The following is a 21,654-nucleotide window of genomic DNA, read 5'->3' as shown; positions in this document are numbered from 1 at the left end:
TGGCTGTTTCTATATGTTTGTCTCTCAGCTGCTTCACCACGCACCACTCCCAGACCTCCAAGGCGTTCGTATATCTCCCAAGTGTCTTCAATATACACAGCAAATATTTTTTTCTTAAATTCTATACATCTTGTTATGCCCCTGGCCGAGTTTTTCTAAGTATATTTTTAAACGAAATACCAAGACCAAATAAAACTCTTAATTGCCTTCTCAAATTTTTCTCATTTTCTCGAGGAGTAAATTTTATGATTCTCGTTCTGAAAAAAGAAAATATTTCATCTTTCTCTTCAAACCTGTTACTGTAGCTGAAAATATACAAGATTTGTTTGTTGTTTATTTGTTTGGTTGTATATATCGTTTGTTTGTTGTTTGTTTGTTTATTTGTTTGACTGTTTGTTTGTTTGTTTGTTTGTTTTGTTATTTTCATTTAGCTCTCAGACGACTTGTGATATGTGATAATTCGTTAAAAATAACCAGGATGTGGGGGGTGGGGGGAGGGAGGGGAGGTCGGAGACGTAGGGGAAGCAGGGGAGGTAGAATGAGGTAAGGAAGGTAAGGGAGGTAGGAGAGGTGGAGGAGGAAGGAGAAGTTCATTACCGATATCACCACCACAACTATCGGTAAAAATCACACCCACAACCACCACTACCATAACCAACCACCACCACCACCACCACCACCACTACCACCATCGCCACCATCACACTGAGGTTGCTGTTGGCTCAGTACTGGACTCTCATCACATAGTTATCATTCCTGTTTGATGTGTTTGATGTGTTGTGGTAAAGCTAAACGTTATGGAAGAGTACTGTACTCTCTCATCCAGGCGTCTTAGTCCATATAATGTGATAAATTCATTAATATAAATCAAATTGAAAAAATAGAAAAACGTCGCATTATAACTAAAATTAATTCTTTACTCTGAAGGTGACCGGGACGAGGACAGCACGACCAGGCTTTGGTCTACAAGAAAGCACTACCATTCAATCGGTCTTTACTACCCATACATACATACATACATACAACAAAGGATTGATACAGGTTAACCGTGATGATGATGATGATGATGATGATGATATAGATAGATTGATAAAACAAAAACAATAAATAAATCACGGGGAAAGATCTGGGGGTTAAACTCCTCCAAAAGTTTACCCACTTTAGGAAATCAATTTATTGGAGATTCAAGTTACATGTAAAAGCCAAGACGCCTCGAACACCTTAAAGAAAGTCTCTATTACACAGTGAACGAAAAGAACAAGAATGGTGAACGAGAGGGGTAGTTCCGCAGGGGTCTCTCTCTCTCTCTCTCTCTCTCTCTCTCTCTCTCTCTCTCTCTCTCTCTCTCTCTCTCTCTCATATCCCGGAGAGGGGCTGAACGAAGATTAAATTTCACACTTAGAATTAGGTCATCCGGAAAGTAAAACCCACAACGCACTATTTTATTTGATTTTATTCTTCCCTCCTGATATCTATAACAGCCAGAGAACTCCTGCAGTGAACTCAAGAGACCAAACAGCTGTGAGTAACGGTGTCTCCTGTACTGATAATAAGCCAGGAATATTTAGTGACGAATGGGATGAAAAGTTTGAGTATATACGAGTCATTTTGATTTGAGAGGCGCATCAGGGGGTGAGTGAAGAGTTGGGGTGGGGTAGGGTGGGGATCATTTTTCCCAAACCACATTCACCATTTCTATCTACACTACCTAACCTTCTCCTCCTCCTCCACCTCTCCCACCACCCACCTCACTCCACCACCCACCTCCTCCACCACCCACCTCCTCCGCTACCCATCTCCTCCACCACCTCCTCCAACATTTCTCCAACATTCCAGCAATTCTCTGCCGGTCAGTGGCAGTTCAGTCACCTTCAGGAGATAATTACCAGACGAAGAGGCGGAGAACTCGAGCCTTGGAGACGTGATACTAAAGGACATAGGAAACCCAGGAGAAGGTAGGAGACCCAGGTGATCGTATTAAGGGTAACACACTCATGTATGGAGAAGGTATGGGAGATAAGTTGTAGGCCTGAACGTAGGAGACATGATATAGGAGACATGACACTGGAGACATGATATAGGAGACATGATATAGGAGAAATTGCTTGTTAAGATTATGAAGAGTAACTATCATCTCCTTGTTTGCCCTCATCATCATCATCATCATCATCATCCTCTTCTTTATTCTTCTGACATGAAGGACCTCACGTGGGCATGGAGACATCGGATGATGTGGTGTTCACCGGCCCTCTGTTGTTCCCAGGGTGGATGGATTAGCACCTCCTTGTCAGAAGATGGTGGTTAGTTCCCAGGGGTGCTTATCTCACTGGTGGGTCGCGGCTTTCACTGGTACCGTCTATTGCTGAATTCACTGGCTTAAACACTGTTCATCACTGTTCAACACTGATCCCACTTCTTTCCGAAACAAAATTGTAACTTTTGCTTATGTAGATATCCCGGTGGTGAGGATGGGTCGGGGAGAGGGACATGGGGGTTGGCCGACATTGGCCAAGGGGGGCAGCTGCGCAGCGGGAGCAGCGCCTGAATAGGTCTTGATCCCACAGTGGTCAAGGATGTGGTGATGACGATGATGATGATGATGATGATGATGATGATGATGATGATGAAAATCTAGCATATTTGTCACTTCACCTACGAAAAACGCAGTCAGTATATTACACGCAAATTATCTCACAAAACTCTACGGTGGGAGCTTGCCACGTTTCACTACCAAGGTCCTTCACACCGGTTATATAAACAAATTTAATTGTGTGTGTAATAATAATAATAATAATAATAATAATTAACGGTTTATTGAAAGAACTTGGCAGCCAGAAGGCTGAAAATATACAGTTACATATTTGGGGAATGGGTTTCGAATTACAAATATATACAAGTAACATAAGTGATATAAATAAGATATATAATAACTAGATGGGGAAAAGCTCAAACTACAGTACATTTCAACATAGTGACAGTGCAAGGAGTAGTGTTTACTGGGAGTGAATACACTGGTCTATTACAAGTTATTGATAATTTTTACAATGGTTGGGACTGGGCTGTTCTTATAGCGATCAGTTCGTGCTCGTATGGGCTGGATGCGGTTGTGGTGTCGAACAGCAATTCTCGGGCTAGGAATCTCAGGTGGCAGTAGGAGCCGGTGTCGAGGATGGTGTAGAAGCTTCTTACCAAATTTGCAGATGAGGTCGTGGTGATGGTCAGTGAGAGTCGAAAGGGTCAGTGAGTGTGTGTGTGTGTGTGTGTGTGTGTGTGTGTGTGTGTGTGTGTGTGTGTGTGTGTGTGTGTTTCCATGTGAACATATAAACAATATCCACCCACATCACCAAACACCATCACACAACACATCATCGTCAACCTTACTTTAATAAATCGAAAAAATATTTAAATTCAACATCTCTCTATATAAACAACTATTAAAACTAGATCCTATGCATATCATAACTCCTATACACACAGACTGCTATATTATTCTAGCTAGTATAGAAGATAAATAGATGCTAAAAATATTGAAATAGAGAAGTGTGTGTATATAGCCGGTGTGAAGGAACTTGGTAGTGAAACGTGGCAAGCTCCCACCGTAGACTTTTGTGTGATAATTTGCTTGTAATATACTGACTGCGTCTTTCGTAGGTGAAGTGACAAATATGCTAGATTTTCATCATCTTCAACATAGTCGTCGGCATCATCATCATCATCATCATCATCATCATCATCATCATCATCATCATCATCATCATCATCATCATCAGCCTCTCCCAGCCCAACCTAAAACTCTCAAATATTCGTAGGTTAAATTTTTCTCGTAATTGGATGATGAAAATGTCTAAAGTTTATCAGGAAATAAACGTAGGAAACAGCCTCCAATTTACGCTTCTTGAGATTCTACCTTAACTAGTTACGTTCTTTTAATAGAGTTGTCTTATGTAAGTTTGGTGGAGGGGGTGTGTGGTGGAGGGGGTGTGTGGTGGAGGGGGTGTGTGGTGGAGGGGGTGTGTGGTGGAGGAGGTTGGTGGGAGGTGGAGAGGTAGGTGGTGGTGGGGGAGGTAGGTGGTGGTGGTGGTGGAGGTAGGGGGTGGTGGTGGTAGTGGTGGTGGGTGATGGAGGAGGTGGGTGATGTAGGAGGTGGATGATGGAGGAGGTGGGTGAGTCAAAACATCTCATTGTCCTATTAACGTCCTGTAACTATGTCAGGGTTGAGGTGTCAGGAGGATCTCTCTCTCTCTCTCTCTCTCTGTAGGAGGCCAGGATGAGTGAGGTGGTGCCTGTGTGGAAGCGACGCGGCAGGGTGGTGGGTCCTTCTATTGGTTTTGTAATGACACGGGTGGATCAGCCCTTCCCAGCGTGTACCATAAGTGTGTGTGTGTCAGGGGAAAGATAGCTGTGTGTGTGTGTGTGTGGGTGTGTGGGTGTGTGTGTGTGTGTGTGTGTGTGTGTGTGTGTGTGTGGTGTGTGTGTGGCTGCCTTAGACACCACCTTAAGACAAGATAACTTATACTTCTCATCTGATAACTAAAACATAAGTTAACCCTTTACCTTACACTATCAGGGAAGCAAGACTCACCCCTCCCAACACACATCCTGAGTACAGCCGAACCATTCCTTTGATCTGTCAGATACATTACGTCTACCAGCTGCCCTTATTAAGGTTATTTACTGCTGGAATTATTATAGAATGGGTGAATTATTATCAGTAAACACCATCAAGATGTTTACGTTTATGAGGGAATTCCCCCTTTTACTCCACCATTGAGAGGCGAGTCAAAACAAACATAGGTTGAGGTGATCCATCAGCTGGGGAAGGTACACAGAGGGTGGTGTCCAGTACTCTTTCACTGGTCTCTGTTGGTACTCCTGTTTCCTCCTGCTTCCGCCTCTTCCTCCTCTTCATCCTCCTACACTCTCCTCTTCCTCCTACACCCTCCTCTTTCTACTACCTTCTCTTCCTCTTCCTCCTCCTCTTTTTCCTCTTATACCCTTCTGTTCTACTTCCTTCTCTTCCTCTTCCTCCTCGTCTTCCTCTGCCGCCTTCTCCTCTTCACCTCTTCCTGCCTAATCCTCTATCTCTTCCTTTTCGTAACTCCCTCTCCTCGTCCTCCTCCTGCTCCTCCTCCCCTTCCTCATCCTCCGACCCCCCTCCTCCTCCTCCCCCCCCCTCCCCCTGGTCATCGTCTCCGTCACACAGAAGGAAGTGTTTTTCCCCGGGTGTTGACTGGCCTCTATAATGAGCCGGACCACTCTCAGGCCATCACCAGCAGTCGCCAGCCATCACCACCTAATTACCAAGTCATCAGTCACTTGCAACTCCTCTCCTGAACCCGGCGTCCCCACCAACGCTGCCTCTACCCCACCACCATCACCACCAAGACCACTAACACCACCGCTACTACCACCACAACTAACACTAACACCACCAATAGAAAAACCGAATGTGGCGGCAAGTGAGAGAGGGAGGCACTGCTGCTCAGCGGGCCGCAAGGACTTAACTTCAGCAAAAGACTCCTCCTCCTCCCCCTCCTCTTCCTCCTCTTGTTGCTCCTCCTCTTCCTTTTCATAAAATAGCTCACTCACTCCCAACACACTCGCCAGCTCCACTCACCAGCTGGGGCACCACCTGTTCACGCCTATCATACTCCCCTTAACTTTAAATACAGTAAAAGTCTCAGTTCCGCGTCACAGGTATAGTATAGTCTCAGTATAACCTGGACGCCATCGCCCAGTAGGAGAATTGAGTAAGTTGGATGTGTTTTCACATCTCCTGAAACGGGAAAAATAAACGTTATGAACCTTTGATAATCCAAACTTGAGAACTTTTGGTTAAAGAAGCTAAGAAGAAAAACTTTATCTTGCCCTTTATCTGTTTCGTTAATTCTGCCAAACGTACGGTTAATACTCACTCTTGGGTTATGTGTCAATCGTCGCTCCGTCATTCTTGTTATTATCGTTTATTTTCTTTGTGTAACATATTGCTTAAGGCTCAGTATATCTATTATAATGTTCTGTCGCCTCCACTTATACCTGGCACAGTGACTGACGCTTTTTTGTGAAATGTGGCAACTCTGTGTTCGTTTACTTTCTTATTAAAATTCCCAAAATGGTGCTGAGGAACCTCGGAATAGCAGCCTATTAAGGAGGCTAGATAAACAAACACAGAGTTGCCACATCTCACAAAACGTACCAGGTATTAGTGCAAGCGACTGTACCTTTCTTGTATATTGTTCTTCATTTGTTTTGTGAGTTCTTGTCAATCTTATCATCACAGTATTATTTCATGCTGTCTGTTTTCTGGGTTACATTCGTTGTTGTTATTATTTTCTGCAGACAGTCGCCACACAAATAAAATCTCCCAAGAATAAAAATAAACTATTAATTGTTTTCCAGGACCAGTGTCTCTCAGCGCTAGCCTCATGTCTCAGCTCCCAGTCTCTCTCAGCGCTAGCCTCATGTCTCAGCTCCCAGTGTCTCTCAGCGCTACCCACGTGTCTCAGCTCCCAGTGTCTCTCAGCGCTACCCACGTGTCTCAGCTCCCAGTGTCTCGCAGCTCTAGCATCACGTCTCAGCTCCCAGTGTCTCTCAGATGTGACTTCGTATCTCATTACCCAGTGTCTCTCAGCTGTACCCTCGTGTCTCAGCTCCCATTGGCCCTCAGCTCTAGCTCTGTATCTTAGCTCCTAGTGTCTCTCAGCTGTAGCCTCCTGTCTTAGCTCCCAGTCTCTCTTAGCTGTAGCCTCGTGTCTCAGCTAACCATTGTCTCAGTTCCCAGCGTATCTCTCATTTCTAGCTTCGTGTCTCAATTGTAGACTCATATCAGTCTCAGCTCCTAATGTCTCTCAGCATGTTTATGTCATCTGGAAATCTCCTTGTAAAGCTTCTATGAGGGTCGGGGTAAGTAAGTGTCAATAGTACTCCTTTGTCAGTCGGGCGGAGGACAACAGTGCTCCTGCCCTGACCAATAGGAACTCGTGAGCAGGTTGTTGTGATGATACATGTGGTCTGGTGAGGAGACAAAACCCATTTGTCTTCGACGTCAGCAGAGTTGTTGTTGTTGATGGAGTGGTTACTATGGCAACGCCTCAAGCTGGTGTAAACAACAAGGACTTCAAGAAGGTCCCTGACTCCTTCCCCCTTAAGGAGTTGAAGTGTAGTGTAGCTCAGCGTCTTCTCTCGCCATGCACTCCTAAATCACATCTCAGAGTTGGCTACATTATTCCTCTTAATATTCTGTGAGACTTATTCTTATTTATTTATATCATAATATATATTCCTGGGTGTTATCCCACATTCTGGATCAATTATTATGGCATAAAAAATATAACACAAAACATGACCTTCGAATTTATTTATCAACTTCTCCGTCTGTCAAAAGAATCTGATAATGTTGTATCACTGAAGTAAGAGTCACGTCTGCAGGAAGCGGACGTCAGCACACTAAGGCTTCTCAGCGTCTAGGCTCTAGGGGATGGTGCCTGGCTTTACCGAGACCCATGAACTTTAATGATAAGATTATACTTAAGTTTGTATCGGAGAACATGAGTGATGGCTGTAATGCACTCGGGGGAAGAGAGCAGGAGGAAGGAGTGGGGTGAGGCAAGCGGGATGAAACAGTAGTGGGGTGAGGGTGAGTGGGGTGAAACAGGAGTGGGGTGGAGCAGGAGTGGGGTGAGGCTGAGTGAGGTGAAATTGGAGTGGGGTGAGGCTGAGTGGGGTGGAACAGTAGTGGGGTGAAACAGTAGTGGCCCTTACCACAGGCGGTGCCACCCCCAGGGGTCCTCCCACGAGCGGCACATCCGCCAGGGTTTCTCCCAGGGGCCGTACCAGGGGCAACGGCGCTCCCAAGGGCCCTCTCGGGGGCGGTGGTACCCCCCAGGGCCCTCCAAGGGGCAGCAGCGCCGCCAGGGGTCCTGCCAGTCGCGGCGAAGCCTTAAGGGTGGCAGTACTCTCAGGGTCCCTTCCAAGGGTGTCGGCACCCCTATGGGCCCTCCTAGATGCTTAGGCGGCCCTAGGGGCCCACACGGGGGCAGCAGCGTCCTTAGGGGACCCTCCCAATAACTGCGGCGCCCCCTGGGACCCTACTTACGGATAGCAGCTCTCCCGGAGCCCTCTCAGGAGTAGCGGCGCCCACAGGGGGCCTGCCAGGGACAGTGGCGACCCCAAAGGCCCATTCAGCGGCGGAGGCGCCGCTAGGGGTTCTCCCAGGGGCGGCGGCGCTGTCAGGGGCTCTCCCAAGGGAGGTGGCGCCTCCAGGGGCTCTCCTAGATGCGGAGGCGCCACTAGGGGCCCTCATAGGGTTGGCAGAGCCCCTAAGGGGTCCTTCCAAGGGCGACCGCGCCCCCAGGGGCCATTCTTAGGGGTAGCGGCGAGCCCAGGGGTTCTACCAAGGACGGTGGAACCACCAGCAGCCCTCCCAGGGGCGACAGTGCCCCTAATGGCGATCCCAAGGCTGTTGACGTACCCAGGGTCCCTTCCAGGGGCGATGATGCACATAAGGACCCTCCCAGGGGCGGCAGCGCCACACGGAGGCCTTTCCTAGGGGTGGAAGCTACCCAGGGTACTTCCAGGGGCAGCTGTGCCCCCAGAGGCACTCCCTGGTCCAGAGGCTACCCCATGGGCCCTGTCAGGGGCAACGGTGCTCCCAATGGCTCTCCCAATGGCGGTGGCTCCCCCTTGGGCCCTCCAAGGGCAGCGGCGCCGCCAGGGGCCCTGCCAGCTGAGTTGGAGCCTCCAAGGGCCCTCCCAAGAGTGACGGTGCTTCAATTGGCGCTCCAAAGGGAATCGGCGAACCCAGGGGCGCTCCCAGATGCGCAGGTGTCCCTAGGGGCCCGCAAAGATGCGGCGGCGTCCTTAGGAGTCCTTTTCCCAATGACGACAGCACTTCCAGGGTCCCTACCTACGGATAGCAGATCCCCCGGTGCCTTCTCAGGGGTAGCGGCGCCCCTAGGGGGCTCGTCTGAGACAGCGGCGACCCCAGGGACCCTTTCAGCAGCAGCGGCGCCGCCAGGGGTTCTCCCAGGGGCGCCGGCGCATCCAGAGGTCCTCCAATGGGTGGTGGCGCCCCTAGGGCTCTCCCAGATGCGGAGGCTCCACTAGGGGTCCTCAAAGGAGTGGCGGAGCCCCTAAGGAACTTTACCAAGGGCGGCGAGCCCCCCCAGAGGCCATCCTTAAGGGTAGCGACGACCCCCAGGGGTCCTGCTAAGGAGGGTGGCGCCACCAACGGTCCTGCCAGGGGCCCACCCATGTGTGGCGGCGACCCCAGGGAGCCCTCCCAGGGTTGACGGGGGCACTCCCAAAAGCGGCGGCGAACCCAGGGGCTCTCCTGTATCACACTCAACAGTCACTCACTCTTATCCTGTATCACACTCGACAGTCACTCACTCTTATCCTGTATCACACTCGACAGTCACTCACTCAAATCCTGTATCACACTCAACAGTCACTCACTCTTATCCTGTATCACACTCAACAGTCACTCACTCTTATCCTGTATCACACTCAACAGTCACTCACTCTTATCCTGTATCACACTCAACAGTCACTCACTCTTATCCTGTATCACACTCAACAGTCACTCACTCTTATCCTGTATCACACTCAACAGTCACTCACTCTTATCCTGTATCACACTCAACAGTCACTCACTCTTATCCTGTATCACACTCAACAGTCACTCACTCTTATCCTGTATCACACTCAACAGTCACTCACTCTTATCCTGTATCACACTCGACAGTCACTCACTCTTATCCTGTATCACACTCTGACAGTCACTCACTTATCCCAGACACTCCAACAGTCACTCACTCTTATCCTGTATCACACTCGACAGTCACTCACTCTTATCCTGTATCACACTCAACAGTCACTCACTCTTATCCTGTATCACACTCAACAGTCACTCACTCTTATCCTGTATCACACTCAGCAGTCACTCACTCTTATCCTGTATCACACTCAACAGTCACTCACTCTTATCCTGTATCACACTCAACAGTCACTCACTCTTATCCTGTATCACACTCAACAGTCACTCACTCTTACAGCAATGAAAGAAGTCTAGTATGATCTTGTTACACTGTCAACACACTCTGGAGGCCTGATTACTGAATAAGAAGTATCTGTGTTCAACTGGTTAAATAAACTGTTTCAATTACCCCCCCTATCTCTCCCCTTCTCCCCATCTCTCCCCTTCTCCCCTTCTCCCCCACCTCTCCCCTTCTCCCCCACCTCTCCATTCCCCCACCTTCCTCCCCCCCATAAAGAGTGACAAGACAGGGTGGTAAAAGCGAATGAGTGTACACAGAGGAGAGTATGATAGAAACAGTAGCGAATGAAGGGTTGGGAAGACAGAAAGGAAGAATATGATGAATCACAGGAGTAGAGGTGTAGGAGAGAAGGACTAAGATAAAGGGATAATAACAGAGACACTAGGATTGAAAGAGTAAAAATGGATAATTGAGAGAGAGGACGTTTGGGGAGAGGGAGAGAAAGGTGAAAGAAGCAAGAAGAAAGATAATTAATTAAAGAAGAAAAAGAAGAAGAAGATTGACAGCGAACGTTGGAAGGGGGAAAATGAAAATAAAAGAGTGGAAAAAGTTATGAATAGAAGTAGAAAGAGACAAACAGACAAACAGAAAGAGAAAGAGAGTAAGAATGGAAGGAGAGAGAGAGAAGTGAGGCAATGAGAGTAAGCGAGAGAGGAGAGAACGTAAGGGGAGCGAGAGATGAATAAGAAATAGGAGAGGGATAGCAAAAAAAACCAGGTTAAAATGACAATAAAGGAGGAAGATTGAGAGAGGTAAAAAAAAGAGAGAAGATAAATGTAAATGAGAGAAAGTAAAAACAGAGAATGAGAATAAACGCGAGAGAACTCCAGTACATTGTGATAATAAAACTCAGTGAATAATGACACAAGTAGTCGGATAAACCTGGGAAGTGAGCAACTAACGATGAAGATACTATGTAAGGAAATGGTTGAGGATATTGAGACTAACTTACCGAGGCAGTGAGGAATAACCAATAAACGGAAGGTGTATGGGATGAGGAGGAGAGAGAGAGAGAGAGAAAGAGGGAGGGAGAAAATTGGAATGGGAATTTATGTGTAAGAGTTAAAGTTACTAAGGATTTGGGAAGTAGAGAGCAAATACTAACGGGAGAGAAAGAGAGAAAGAGAGAGAACAAAGTGTTGTTGTTGGCTGTGGGAGTAAATCACCCAGGACGTGGGAGACTTAAAGAGAAAATAGTTGAGGATATGAAAGCCTCCAGGCAGTAAATGGCCCCGGATGTAGGAGACCTGGCGAGCAAATGGCTGCGGAAAGTTTGGACACAGAGAGCTCTTGTACCCCTCCCCCCCCCCACCTCTCTCTCTCTCCACCCCTCCCCCTCTCTCCACCTTCCCTCCTCCTCACCCTCTCCCCATCACCCCTCACCTCTCCCTCACCCCTCTCCTCCTCTCCCCTTTTTCTCACTCCTCCCCTCTCCCCTCACTCACCATCCCTCCTGTCACCTTAGAATATACATATATATATTCAGAACAAAGTCAGCAAATGGTTAAGACAGTTTGGACACAAAGATAGGTCACACTCCTCCTCTCCTTCCCTCCTTCCCCTTTCTTCATCCCCCGCGCCTCCCCTTGTCTCCCCCTCCCCCAGCTCCCTAAAATAGAAAGAAGAGAAGGAAAAAAACCACGAAAAATACGTTCACGACATGAAACTAGGAAGGAGGATGGTGGTGGTGACGCGGCGATAAAGCCTGTCAGGTCACGGCGATGGTGTGTGGACACGACTTTTTCTTTCTCCTCGCCTCCGTGACCTCGAGATGACCCTGTTTCTGTCTCCTGCTCATGACCTTGTCTCCGTCTCCTGCTCCTTGGGGACGGCGTTGACGGGAAGATAGTGGAGGATAGCGGGAAGCGGGAAGGACGGGAGGGATGGGGGGAGAGAGAGGGGACAGAGGACACAGGAACCAAACCACTGACAGCCGGAATCTCTCTCTGTCGTGTCTGTTCTCGTGTCCCCAGACCTTGACGTCCTCCCGCGTCCCTCAACACATATTCTTGAACTTTCATACATTAAATACTTCGTAGCTGCTTGACGATATGAGATACATTTACCTGTCTCACTCGTAAGCTGAGACATGATGATGACAGATATAAAGACGATACTTAAAGACTAACAGCACAAGATGTATTCCTCAGCTTTTGTAACTGAGAAACAAAACGTCGGATCTTGTCGTAGTGATTATGGATGATTTGTACGTAACAGAACTTTATATTAATGAGTTTTTATGTGTTGATGTGTTATGTTAAGATGCGTCACCAACATGATAAGATAGATAACACTTTGTTCTTGTGTTTCTTCATTACAAAGTTATATTATGTGGCTCATTAACCTCATCCGGACTATAATGAAAATATATTATCTATGTATTTTATCTATGGCTCGTAATAGAGAAACAATGCCAACACCGTCATTTAATATCGCCAAATGTTTCCACTTTATTTCGTGATTCACCACACTCATGTTCACCACACACACGTTCACCACACACACGTTCACCACACTACACAACGCCACCTGACTTTTAACCTAAATGCTCATTCGTATTTGTTTAGCACACAAAAGAGTCTCCAACACCAAGCGACTGAGATCTCGTCTGAGGAATCCAGAGCAATGCGAACACTTAGCTACTGATCGTAAAACAAACACACGGATGAAAAATAACGAAGTCCTATGAAAACCCGAGTCATTAAGGATGTTAATTGAACGTGATGAACATGTTTTAATTTTTACCCCGACATAAACATACAGAGTAAATTGAGAATAAATCATTAATTATATCAATATACTGTAAATGACAACGACAATGTCCGCCCTGTTGTAATAGTCTTTGATGTTTGAGGTCTGGTAACATTACATTATTTAGTAAAGGCCATTTTATCCTCTTCCCAGTAACAATTAGCGTATGATGTGTCAAGGTATGCTGAAGCCAGGAGTTGGTGACAGTGTAATGCTGGGGGTGAAGACACAATTTTCCTCGCTGTACAAGGAGGAGGAAATAAATTGCTAGACTGACAACAAAAGAAACTGCCTGTTAATGTTAAGCTTTTATTGGTTAATTTAGTGAGCTTTTGTTGTATTGTGAACTGAAGATATTATTTTATTCCTTGTGAAGTGTAAGACAAAACGGAATATCAACATAGGAGTGCCTGTATGGGGGTGCCATTATGGGAGTGCCTTTATAAAACGCCTGTATGGGAGTGCCAGTATGGTAGTGCCAATAGTCTACGTAATGGTAAGATAAATACCATTTTCCCGACATTAAAATCCCACGAATGAAAAAAAATTCCCTTAACAATCGTAAAAGAAAATAAACTGCCACAATAACAGGAAATAAATAATGGTAATTTATTTAGAGTTCTTGGATAAAAAAATCACTTCTATAAAACTCTTTGAAAGTATAGGCTGGGGGCGGCTAGAGGACACACTTTGCAGTTAACAGTAGATATAAACTGGAATACTTGACTACTCTAAAACAAAGGTGAATAATTTCCAATGTATTGTATTAGTGTTTGAAAGGAGAGAGATATGTGACGTTATTTTGCCTTGTTAATTGATCTTTTCTCTTCATAAACAATAACAGAAAACGGAATGCCTTTGATCGCCTGGGAATAAAAAACGAAACTATTTCCAGGTTATGATTTGTGTATGTGTGTGTGTGTGTGTGTGTGTGTGTGTGTGTGTGTGTGTGTGTGTGTGTGTGTGTGTGTGTGTGTGTGTGTGTGTGTGTGTGTGTGTGTGTGTGTGTGTGTTAGTTGATGTATATTGTCTTTATCAAGTGCTGTAGCTCTCCTCTCTCTTCTCGAGGAAGATGTTATGGGAAAGGATGATTTACATTACAAAAACAGGAGGAGCCTGCAGAAGGATGGGGGTAAGGAGGAGGAGGAGCCTGCAGAAGGATGGGGTGAGAGTCGAGGAGGAGGAGGAGGTGCAGAAGGATGAGGGAAGGTTCGAGGAGGAGCCTGCAGAAGGATGGGGTGAGAGTCGAGGAGGAGGAGGAGCCTGCAGAAGGATGGGGTGAGGGTCGAGGAGGAGGAGGAGGAGCCTGCAGAAGGATGAGGTGAAGGTTCGAGGAGGAGGAGGAGCCTGCAGAACCAAAGGGAACAGGAGAGAATCAGAGAAGAGGTAATATAACCATAGTGAATTATGGTTAGTTATGGTGAGTGTTATTTAGGGTAATGGTGTGTGTTGAGGGGGCAGGAGAACGAGGGAGATCAGTGTACAATGGACAGAAATCACTGGTTGTTATGGGGGAATACTGAGAGAATCATGAAACACACACAACACACACACACAACACACACACACACACAACACACACACACAACACACACACACACACACTAACCGGTGCTTACAAATATGAAACTATCCGGTTCTATAAGATAATATATATAAATAAAGTAACATAAACTACATAATTATACAACACACTGTACTACACCTCTACCAGGGACACATCACCCAAGACCTACTGTGAGGGAGGCGGGGACGCAGCCACTGAGCCACCCAGGGCTTTAGTACCAATGTGTTATAGAGATTTACAAGTGTTAAGGCACATATTCCTCCATAATGGATCTACTGCAAGTCGGAGATGAAGGATAGAAAGAAGGAAAGATAGAATGAGGAAGACAGGCACAGTGGTAATAGAGATGGATAAAGATGAGAGGACTAGCAGGAGTGTGGATGGGAGTAGTGGTGGTACTGCGTAGATGGGGAAGGATTGTGGAGTGGGGAGTAGGGAGGAGTAGTGTATGATAGACCAGACCTCAATAGGGTAATAGAGGGTTACAGGAGGATTATGATAGTGTTGGCTAAGGTTCCAGGACGTAGGTAATTGTGTCATTACTTCATTACGGACGTACTGACATAACGGACGTAAGGACGAGAAGAAGAGTGTCACTATATCCTTCCAAGGTCATCTCGAGTCATGAAAAAATGCCTTCATGTTTTTGGTTATGAAAATATTACGACAGAATTAACTAAATGCTTCGTGTTGCTGACGCTCTATAAATCTGGCAGCAATTTACGTAAACAAACACTGGGCTTAATAACAGAAATTACACTATTTAGGCACTTTACCCCGTGATGTAATTAAAACGCTCGGAGAAGGAAGGCTGTCATTGGCTAATTTTACACGGACTCTCTCTCTCACACACACACACACACACACACACACACACACACACACATACACACACAATCATGCTGAAAGGTTTAATTCTGTTTACCGACGTGAATACATAACAAAAATATCATGATTATGGTAACAAATACACAAATTAGATTACTGTAAAACAACGAAAAATATGTCAATATATATCATAAAAATCTGTCTATCAACATCATATAAACATTTACTGGTTGATCAATTTATCTATACATTTCTAGTTTATAAATATCATAATTATAAACACTTCACTCTACTAGGTGTTGCGATATAACTCAATTACTCTCTCCTTTGCAACATACTCTGATATGCTCTCGTAATATGCCCCTCCCCATGCAACATACTCTAATAAGTTCTCTCCCGTTGCAACATACTCTGATATGCTCTCGTAATATGCCCCTCCCCATGCAACATACTCTAATAAGTTATCTCCCTTTGCAACATACTCTAATATGCTCTCGTAATATGCCCCTCCCCATGCAACATACTCTAATAAGTTATCTCCCTTTGCAACATACTCTGATATGCTCTCGTAATATGCCCCTCCCCATGCAACATACTCTAATAAGTTATCTCCCTTTGCAACATACTCTGATATGCTCTCGTAATATGCCCCTCCCCATGCAACATACTCTAATAAGTTATCTCCCTTTGCAACATACTATGATATGCTCTCGTAATATGCCCCTCACCATGCAACATAATACACACATGTAGAATTTACTAAATCTCGAGAATTTCATGGCAAACTTTTTACAATTTATGTGTTGTTGCATAATTTATGTAGAGTGTACTGTGCCTCTGGTGTCCATTATTTGAAATGTAAAGTTTTTAATTATGCAGTTGGGCTAAACATGCATTTGTTTGCACTTTGCATTTACTCGAACGTTGCATTGTTTGAACGAGGCCTTTCTACATATAGTGTGCTCTCTCTCTCTCTCTCTCTCTCTCTCTCTCTCTCTCTCTCTCTCTGTGTACTTATATATCACTCTCTTTAGTTTTGTGTATCCTCTTAATTACGATATTTTTGTGTTGTTTAGCGATATTAGTGATTTTGTTTAAATTTTTGGTTTAATTTGGAGGTAATTTTTTTATGTTTATTATGTGTTTGTTGGGGTGGTTGTGTGTGTGTGTGTGTGTTGGTGTGGTTGTACGAGAGAGAGAGAGAGAGAGAGAGAGAGAGAGAGAGAGAGAGAGAGAGAGAGAGAGAGGCAGTATTTTTACCCTTTACTTTTATCAGCCAACACATAGGGAAATAGGACCTTACCTATGACCTCCATCTTGGCTGTCTCTGAGACCTTCTCGAAGGAGGGGTAGTCAGCCAGTACCTCACACTTGTACCTGCCGGCGGAGTCGTGAGAGATGTTCCTCAGCACCACCACGTTCTTCCCGGACTGCTTCACCTGCGGGAGGAGGAATAGGAGAGTTCTGTTATTGATGTGGGGATAGAATGATAGAATGTTCTTCAATAACACCACATTCTTCCCGTTACGTGGCGGACGAACAGAGAAGAAAATGTTGTAAAAACTAATAGTGTTGTGTAAATGTACAGTCGGCTGCACTTATACCTGGTACAGTGTCAGGAACGTTTTGTTAGATGTGGTAAATCTGTAGGAATCCTTATCTAGCATCCTTAGTCTGGCTACTATTGTGAGGTTACTTAGGGCCATTCTGGGAGTTTTAATACAATGTAAACAAACACAGAGTTGTTACATCTCACAAAATGCATCAGCCACTGTACTAGGTATGGATGCAGGCGACTGTACCTTCAATGTAGAAATGTGAGAGACGAACATTTCATCTGCGACTGAAATGTGATTGGAAAAGTTTTTTTTTATGAGTGAAGAAAATTGCTTCTTGCATTAATAAATGTTTGGGAAGGTTAGTAACTATTCTGGTCATATAATGAAAAAAAATGGCGTAAATGTGGAAACGTATAAGAAGGTCATTTTATCATTGGTATGGAAATGTGGGTGAAGAACTGGGTGTTATCTCAGGTGGAAATCTAAGGAAAGAACCTTGTCACTATTATGGAAATGTGAAGGGAGAACCTGGTCACTGGATATGGAGATGCGAGTCAGCAATATGGAAATGTGAAAGATATACACTGTCAGTAATATGGTAATATATGGGAGGCCCAAGTGATAAGTTACCTTGACAGGCTGAAGGAATATTTTGACTCGTAATCAGAATGTTTAACGAGAATTATTAACACCAATAAATGCTTTAAGTATAAGCTACAGGTAAAGGTACAATTACAGGTACAAGTAAAGGTACAGGTACAGCACTGGAACCTTAACCTAACTATGAGGGAACATGCATCTATAACCTCCCCCCTCAGCTGTGTCCATCACCACTAACTGATGGGATTGTCTGCTGGCTAGTTAAGGGGAGGGGATGAATGGGGACCTCTGGCACTAATATGTAAATGATGCCATTGTCTGGTGAGCAATTAACAAGGGAGTCAGGAGGAGGGTGACTGTCAGAGAGCATTCAAGGACCTCGTTGTTCCGCTCAATAAGCACATGAGACAATAAGACTACCGGAGTTATGCTGTGTTATAAATTACCTATGGATGTTCCATTTATAGTGTTTCTCAATAACCTAACCTAAAATATGATAAGCATTAACTGAATATATAGTGATAAATAAGGCATATGGCCTCGTATCAACAGTATGTAGACGTCAACACACACAGACCATGGTTGTTGTGAGAAGCGGGAGACCTTCCAGTGTTATGGATTCACTGCCCGCTGAACACCACTAACAACCATTCCTACCTACTTCAGCGTTATTGCCACCCAGTCAAAGGGTCAGAAGCGTGGTAATACAATACTCTATCCACACGATCTCTGCTGATTTGTGGGGAATTAGATGACGGGTCAAACACACTCGTTTAACCACGCGTCGTTCTTAGAAAATCTACCTTAAATTTTTTCCCCATCAGTCTGGAACTGCTATGATGCTTCACTGGTGTTACTTACATTTGTTAAAGAGTATCAGCAACAAAGTACAGTACATAGATTCAAGGACAGATAAGGAAATTTCAAAACGATAACACTAAACAAATATTACTGAGGTACAAATGTGAGTTACTGTATCATAGAGAACTGCTGTATATACACATAAGTTCAGTAAAGTATATATTCATAACCGGTAAATATTAAGGTTGAAGTCCGCTTAGTTCACTGTACTGTAGTCTTGTGATCTATGATAGAAATCGATGCTCGCTGAAACACACTCGCGGAGATTCTGTTGCTGAGTACAGAAGTTTTTTCCGTAAGTACTTTTTGTCTGTAATGTGTCTGTATGATATATATGTTTATTTGTTTGTTTGTCTGATTGTTTCCTGAATTTTGTCTTTGTCACTGGGGTCAGCATCTTCCCTCTTGCTCCAGTAATGATTAGTCGAGCGAAAGTTTTGCTGCCAGCCTCCAAATATTGTTAAAGTTTTGTATTATGGAATTGTAGAAATGCAAAACAGTTCCATTTCGATATTCGTCTCTCACCCCTGGAGATTCTTTCGTGTCTCCTGCTGTCTTTGTTGTTGTCATGGTCGTCTTTTTCCTCTGTGTCGTCCTTCCTCTTCTTATTCTCTAACATCTTTCTTCATATAAAATATTCATTCCATTATTTGCATTTCTGTTTCTCTTTCTTTCTATCGTTTCCTATTTTGCTTTCCCCTTCCTTGTACGCACACACACACACACACACACACACACACACACCTTTCTTTCATTTTTCAGTTTCCTCTCTCTCTCTCTCTCTCTCTCCCTCGCACACACAACTGCAAATACTGTACATATATTCCAATTTTCGTTTATTTGTAGTATTCAATTTTTCTCTTAATATTTTCATAGCCATTTTTCCCTCCCTTCCCCTTCTCACTTCTTGACTCTTTCATCCACACGGCACAGCCCAACCCACAGACTTTAAGAACTGGGAAAGAGCCTTTTGCAAAGTACCCGCCTGGACACGATCTTGTGGGCTTTGAAGAAGACGCCTCAGGAGCCCGGGCCAATCTTCCAGGTGCCGGGGGACGAGACAGCCTGTGTGATTCCTCGCCACCAGCCATCTCTTTGCGGTGTCACTCTGCCCTAACCTGAACCATATCTATTACTCTCTCTCTCATTCCCTCCTCCTCCTCTCCTTTACATCCACTTTTACAATCGCTTCCTTCTTCTTTATTTCCCTACATTCATTCACCTCCAGTTCCTGCCTCCCATCATGCCGTTTTGTCTTTATATTTCTCTTCTTTCTTTATCTCCATTGTTCCTTTTCTCTCTTCTCTTTCCTTTACACCCTTCTCCCTCCCTCTCCTCATTCGCTCCATCTCTTTGCCTCACCACAGCTCCTTCCGTCCTTCCGCTTGACCACATCCTTCTCTGCTTCTTCCGGTGCTATGAGCTCACCCAGACAACCGCGGAGGGCCTTATGCTGAGACACTTCCAGGGGCATGTTCAAGGAGATCGTCAGGTATTTCCAGTGAGCCTTCATATCGAGGCATTCTCAGGACACCCTTGCAATAAGACACTCTCAGGGCGTCGAAATTCTGAGAGCATATTTCTTCGTGTGGGGAGGGGTCAGGGGGAGGGGCAGGGAAGGAGGAAGGGAGGGGGAGGGGAAGGGAGGGAGGAAGGGAAGGTGGAGGGGCAGGAAGGAGAGAGGGAGGGAAAGAGGGAGGGAGGACCTTTGCTTCACACATGAACAACTTGTGCAGAGTTTTATGGCGTCAGCTGGTGATAGGCAGAGTGACGCAGCCGGATAGCGCACCTCTTCACTTCATCTCCCTCCATTTCTCCCTCCCTCCTTCTCTCCCTCCGTCCCTCCCTTACTCCCTCTTTCCCACAACCCCTCTATCCCTCCCTCCCTCTATCCACAACCTTACGGCCGGGCAGACTGTCTTACCCACGTCCAACGGCGACTTTTCCCTTCCCTCCCACTTCTGGTCACGTCCATCCCTCTCCTCCTCCTGACACCCATCATACACATCACACACTATCATCCTCAAATCATCGTATTTAAGTTGATGTTTTTACACCTAACTACTGGTGCCAATTAGATGTAGTTACGGAAGTATTTAAGTGTAATTTCACCACCTCCTTCAATGGACCTTTTTTCTCTGTGTCGTATTTTACATTTGTCTTACAACACATCTCAGAATTTTGATAATGTTGGTAACTAATATTCAGGACCTAACATTCAGGGAGGGACGGACGGGCGGACGGACGGACGGACGGACGGAGAGAAGGAGTATGTTCAGGTATATAAACATTTCTATTATTACTTAATTTATCTATTTAATTTGACAACTCGCCTCACTCCTTCACAACCCACCCCACTCCCTCACAACCCATCACACTCCCTCACAACCCACCCCACTCCCTCACAACCCACCCCTCTCTCTCTCACACCCCCCCACTCCTTCACAACCCACCCCACTCCCTCACAACCCATCACACTCCCTCACAACCCACTCCACTCCCTCACAACCCACCCCCACTCCCTCACAACCCACTCCGCTCCAGGTTATAAGTGTGAGTTGTGGAGTTAGAGCGGAGAGATACACTCGTGAGAGATAGAGTGGTCCCATACACCCACCAGTGTTGGCTCACAGCACGAGTACACAGCAAACATTTACCCAGCATTTGAGTCTGTGGATATGAGACATTTATGTTTTCTACGTGTGAGTTTGTGAGCTACTATACTGTACTTACCAGGCCTACTTCACCTGGGGGTTAATATAGAGTACCTTCTATTAGCCAACACTACTGATGCTATGTAGTGGAAGAGTCATCCAACCTCCTTAATGATGATGTAATGTATACGATTTGTTGTGATGATTGGTCATGATGATAATAAATCTCTTAATAACACTAATATATCCGAAGAAACCAAAAGATATGACACTTTAGGTTTGGTTTGGTTAGGTTTGGTTTGGTTAGGTTAGGTTTGGTTAGGTTAGGTTAGGTTAGGTTAGGTTAGGATAGGATAGGATAGGATAGGATAGGATAGGATAGGATAGGATAGGATAGGATAGGATAGGATAGGTTAGGTTAGGTTAGGTTAGGTTAGGTTAGGTTAGGTTAGGTTTTTCTACTTTGCTCAACCATCTCCGAATCAACTGAACGTTATACCACACACCAAGAGCACCGCCCAAGATGGGAACAGAACGCCAGCGGATAAAATCAATAATCTTAGTTTTCATTACTTTGATGCAACCAATTACCGTCGTGATAATTTTTCCTGTGTATTTTAACAACGTTTCCTAAGGAGTTGTGTTATCATAGCCTTGGGGGGGGGGTCCTTGTGTTATATATTACCACACTATCTGTATTTTATTATTTTTCTTGACTATAATCAATTAATTCTATAGTTATATAATTCTTGTGTTAAGATAAATAAGATAAGTGA

The 21,654-nt window shown here is 45.1% G+C and overlaps 1 protein-coding gene across 5 annotated transcripts in view; it reads right to left on the bottom strand.

Moving 5' to 3' along the window:
• Window positions 1-21,654, bottom strand: part of LOC121874354 — a 199,809-nt gene that overhangs the window by 6,999 nt on the left and 171,156 nt on the right. For all 5 annotated transcript variants that reach the window (XM_042378486.1, XM_042378487.1, XM_042378485.1 and 2 more), the window contains one exon: window positions 16,508-16,643. In XM_042378486.1, coding sequence (XP_042234420.1) covers window positions 16,508-16,643 — 136 coding nt within the window. The remainder of the gene's footprint in view (window positions 1-16,507; window positions 16,644-21,654) is intronic.

This window comes from Homarus americanus, unplaced genomic scaffold (assembly GCF_018991925.1).
Source record: "Homarus americanus isolate GMGI-L3 unplaced genomic scaffold, GMGI_Hamer_2.0 scaffold50657, whole genome shotgun sequence".
In the NCBI taxonomy this organism is placed as follows: domain Eukaryota; kingdom Metazoa; phylum Arthropoda; class Malacostraca; order Decapoda; family Nephropidae; genus Homarus; species Homarus americanus.
The sequence above is the reverse complement of the archived record's forward strand: the minus strand, read 5'-3'. Positions and strand labels throughout refer to the sequence as shown.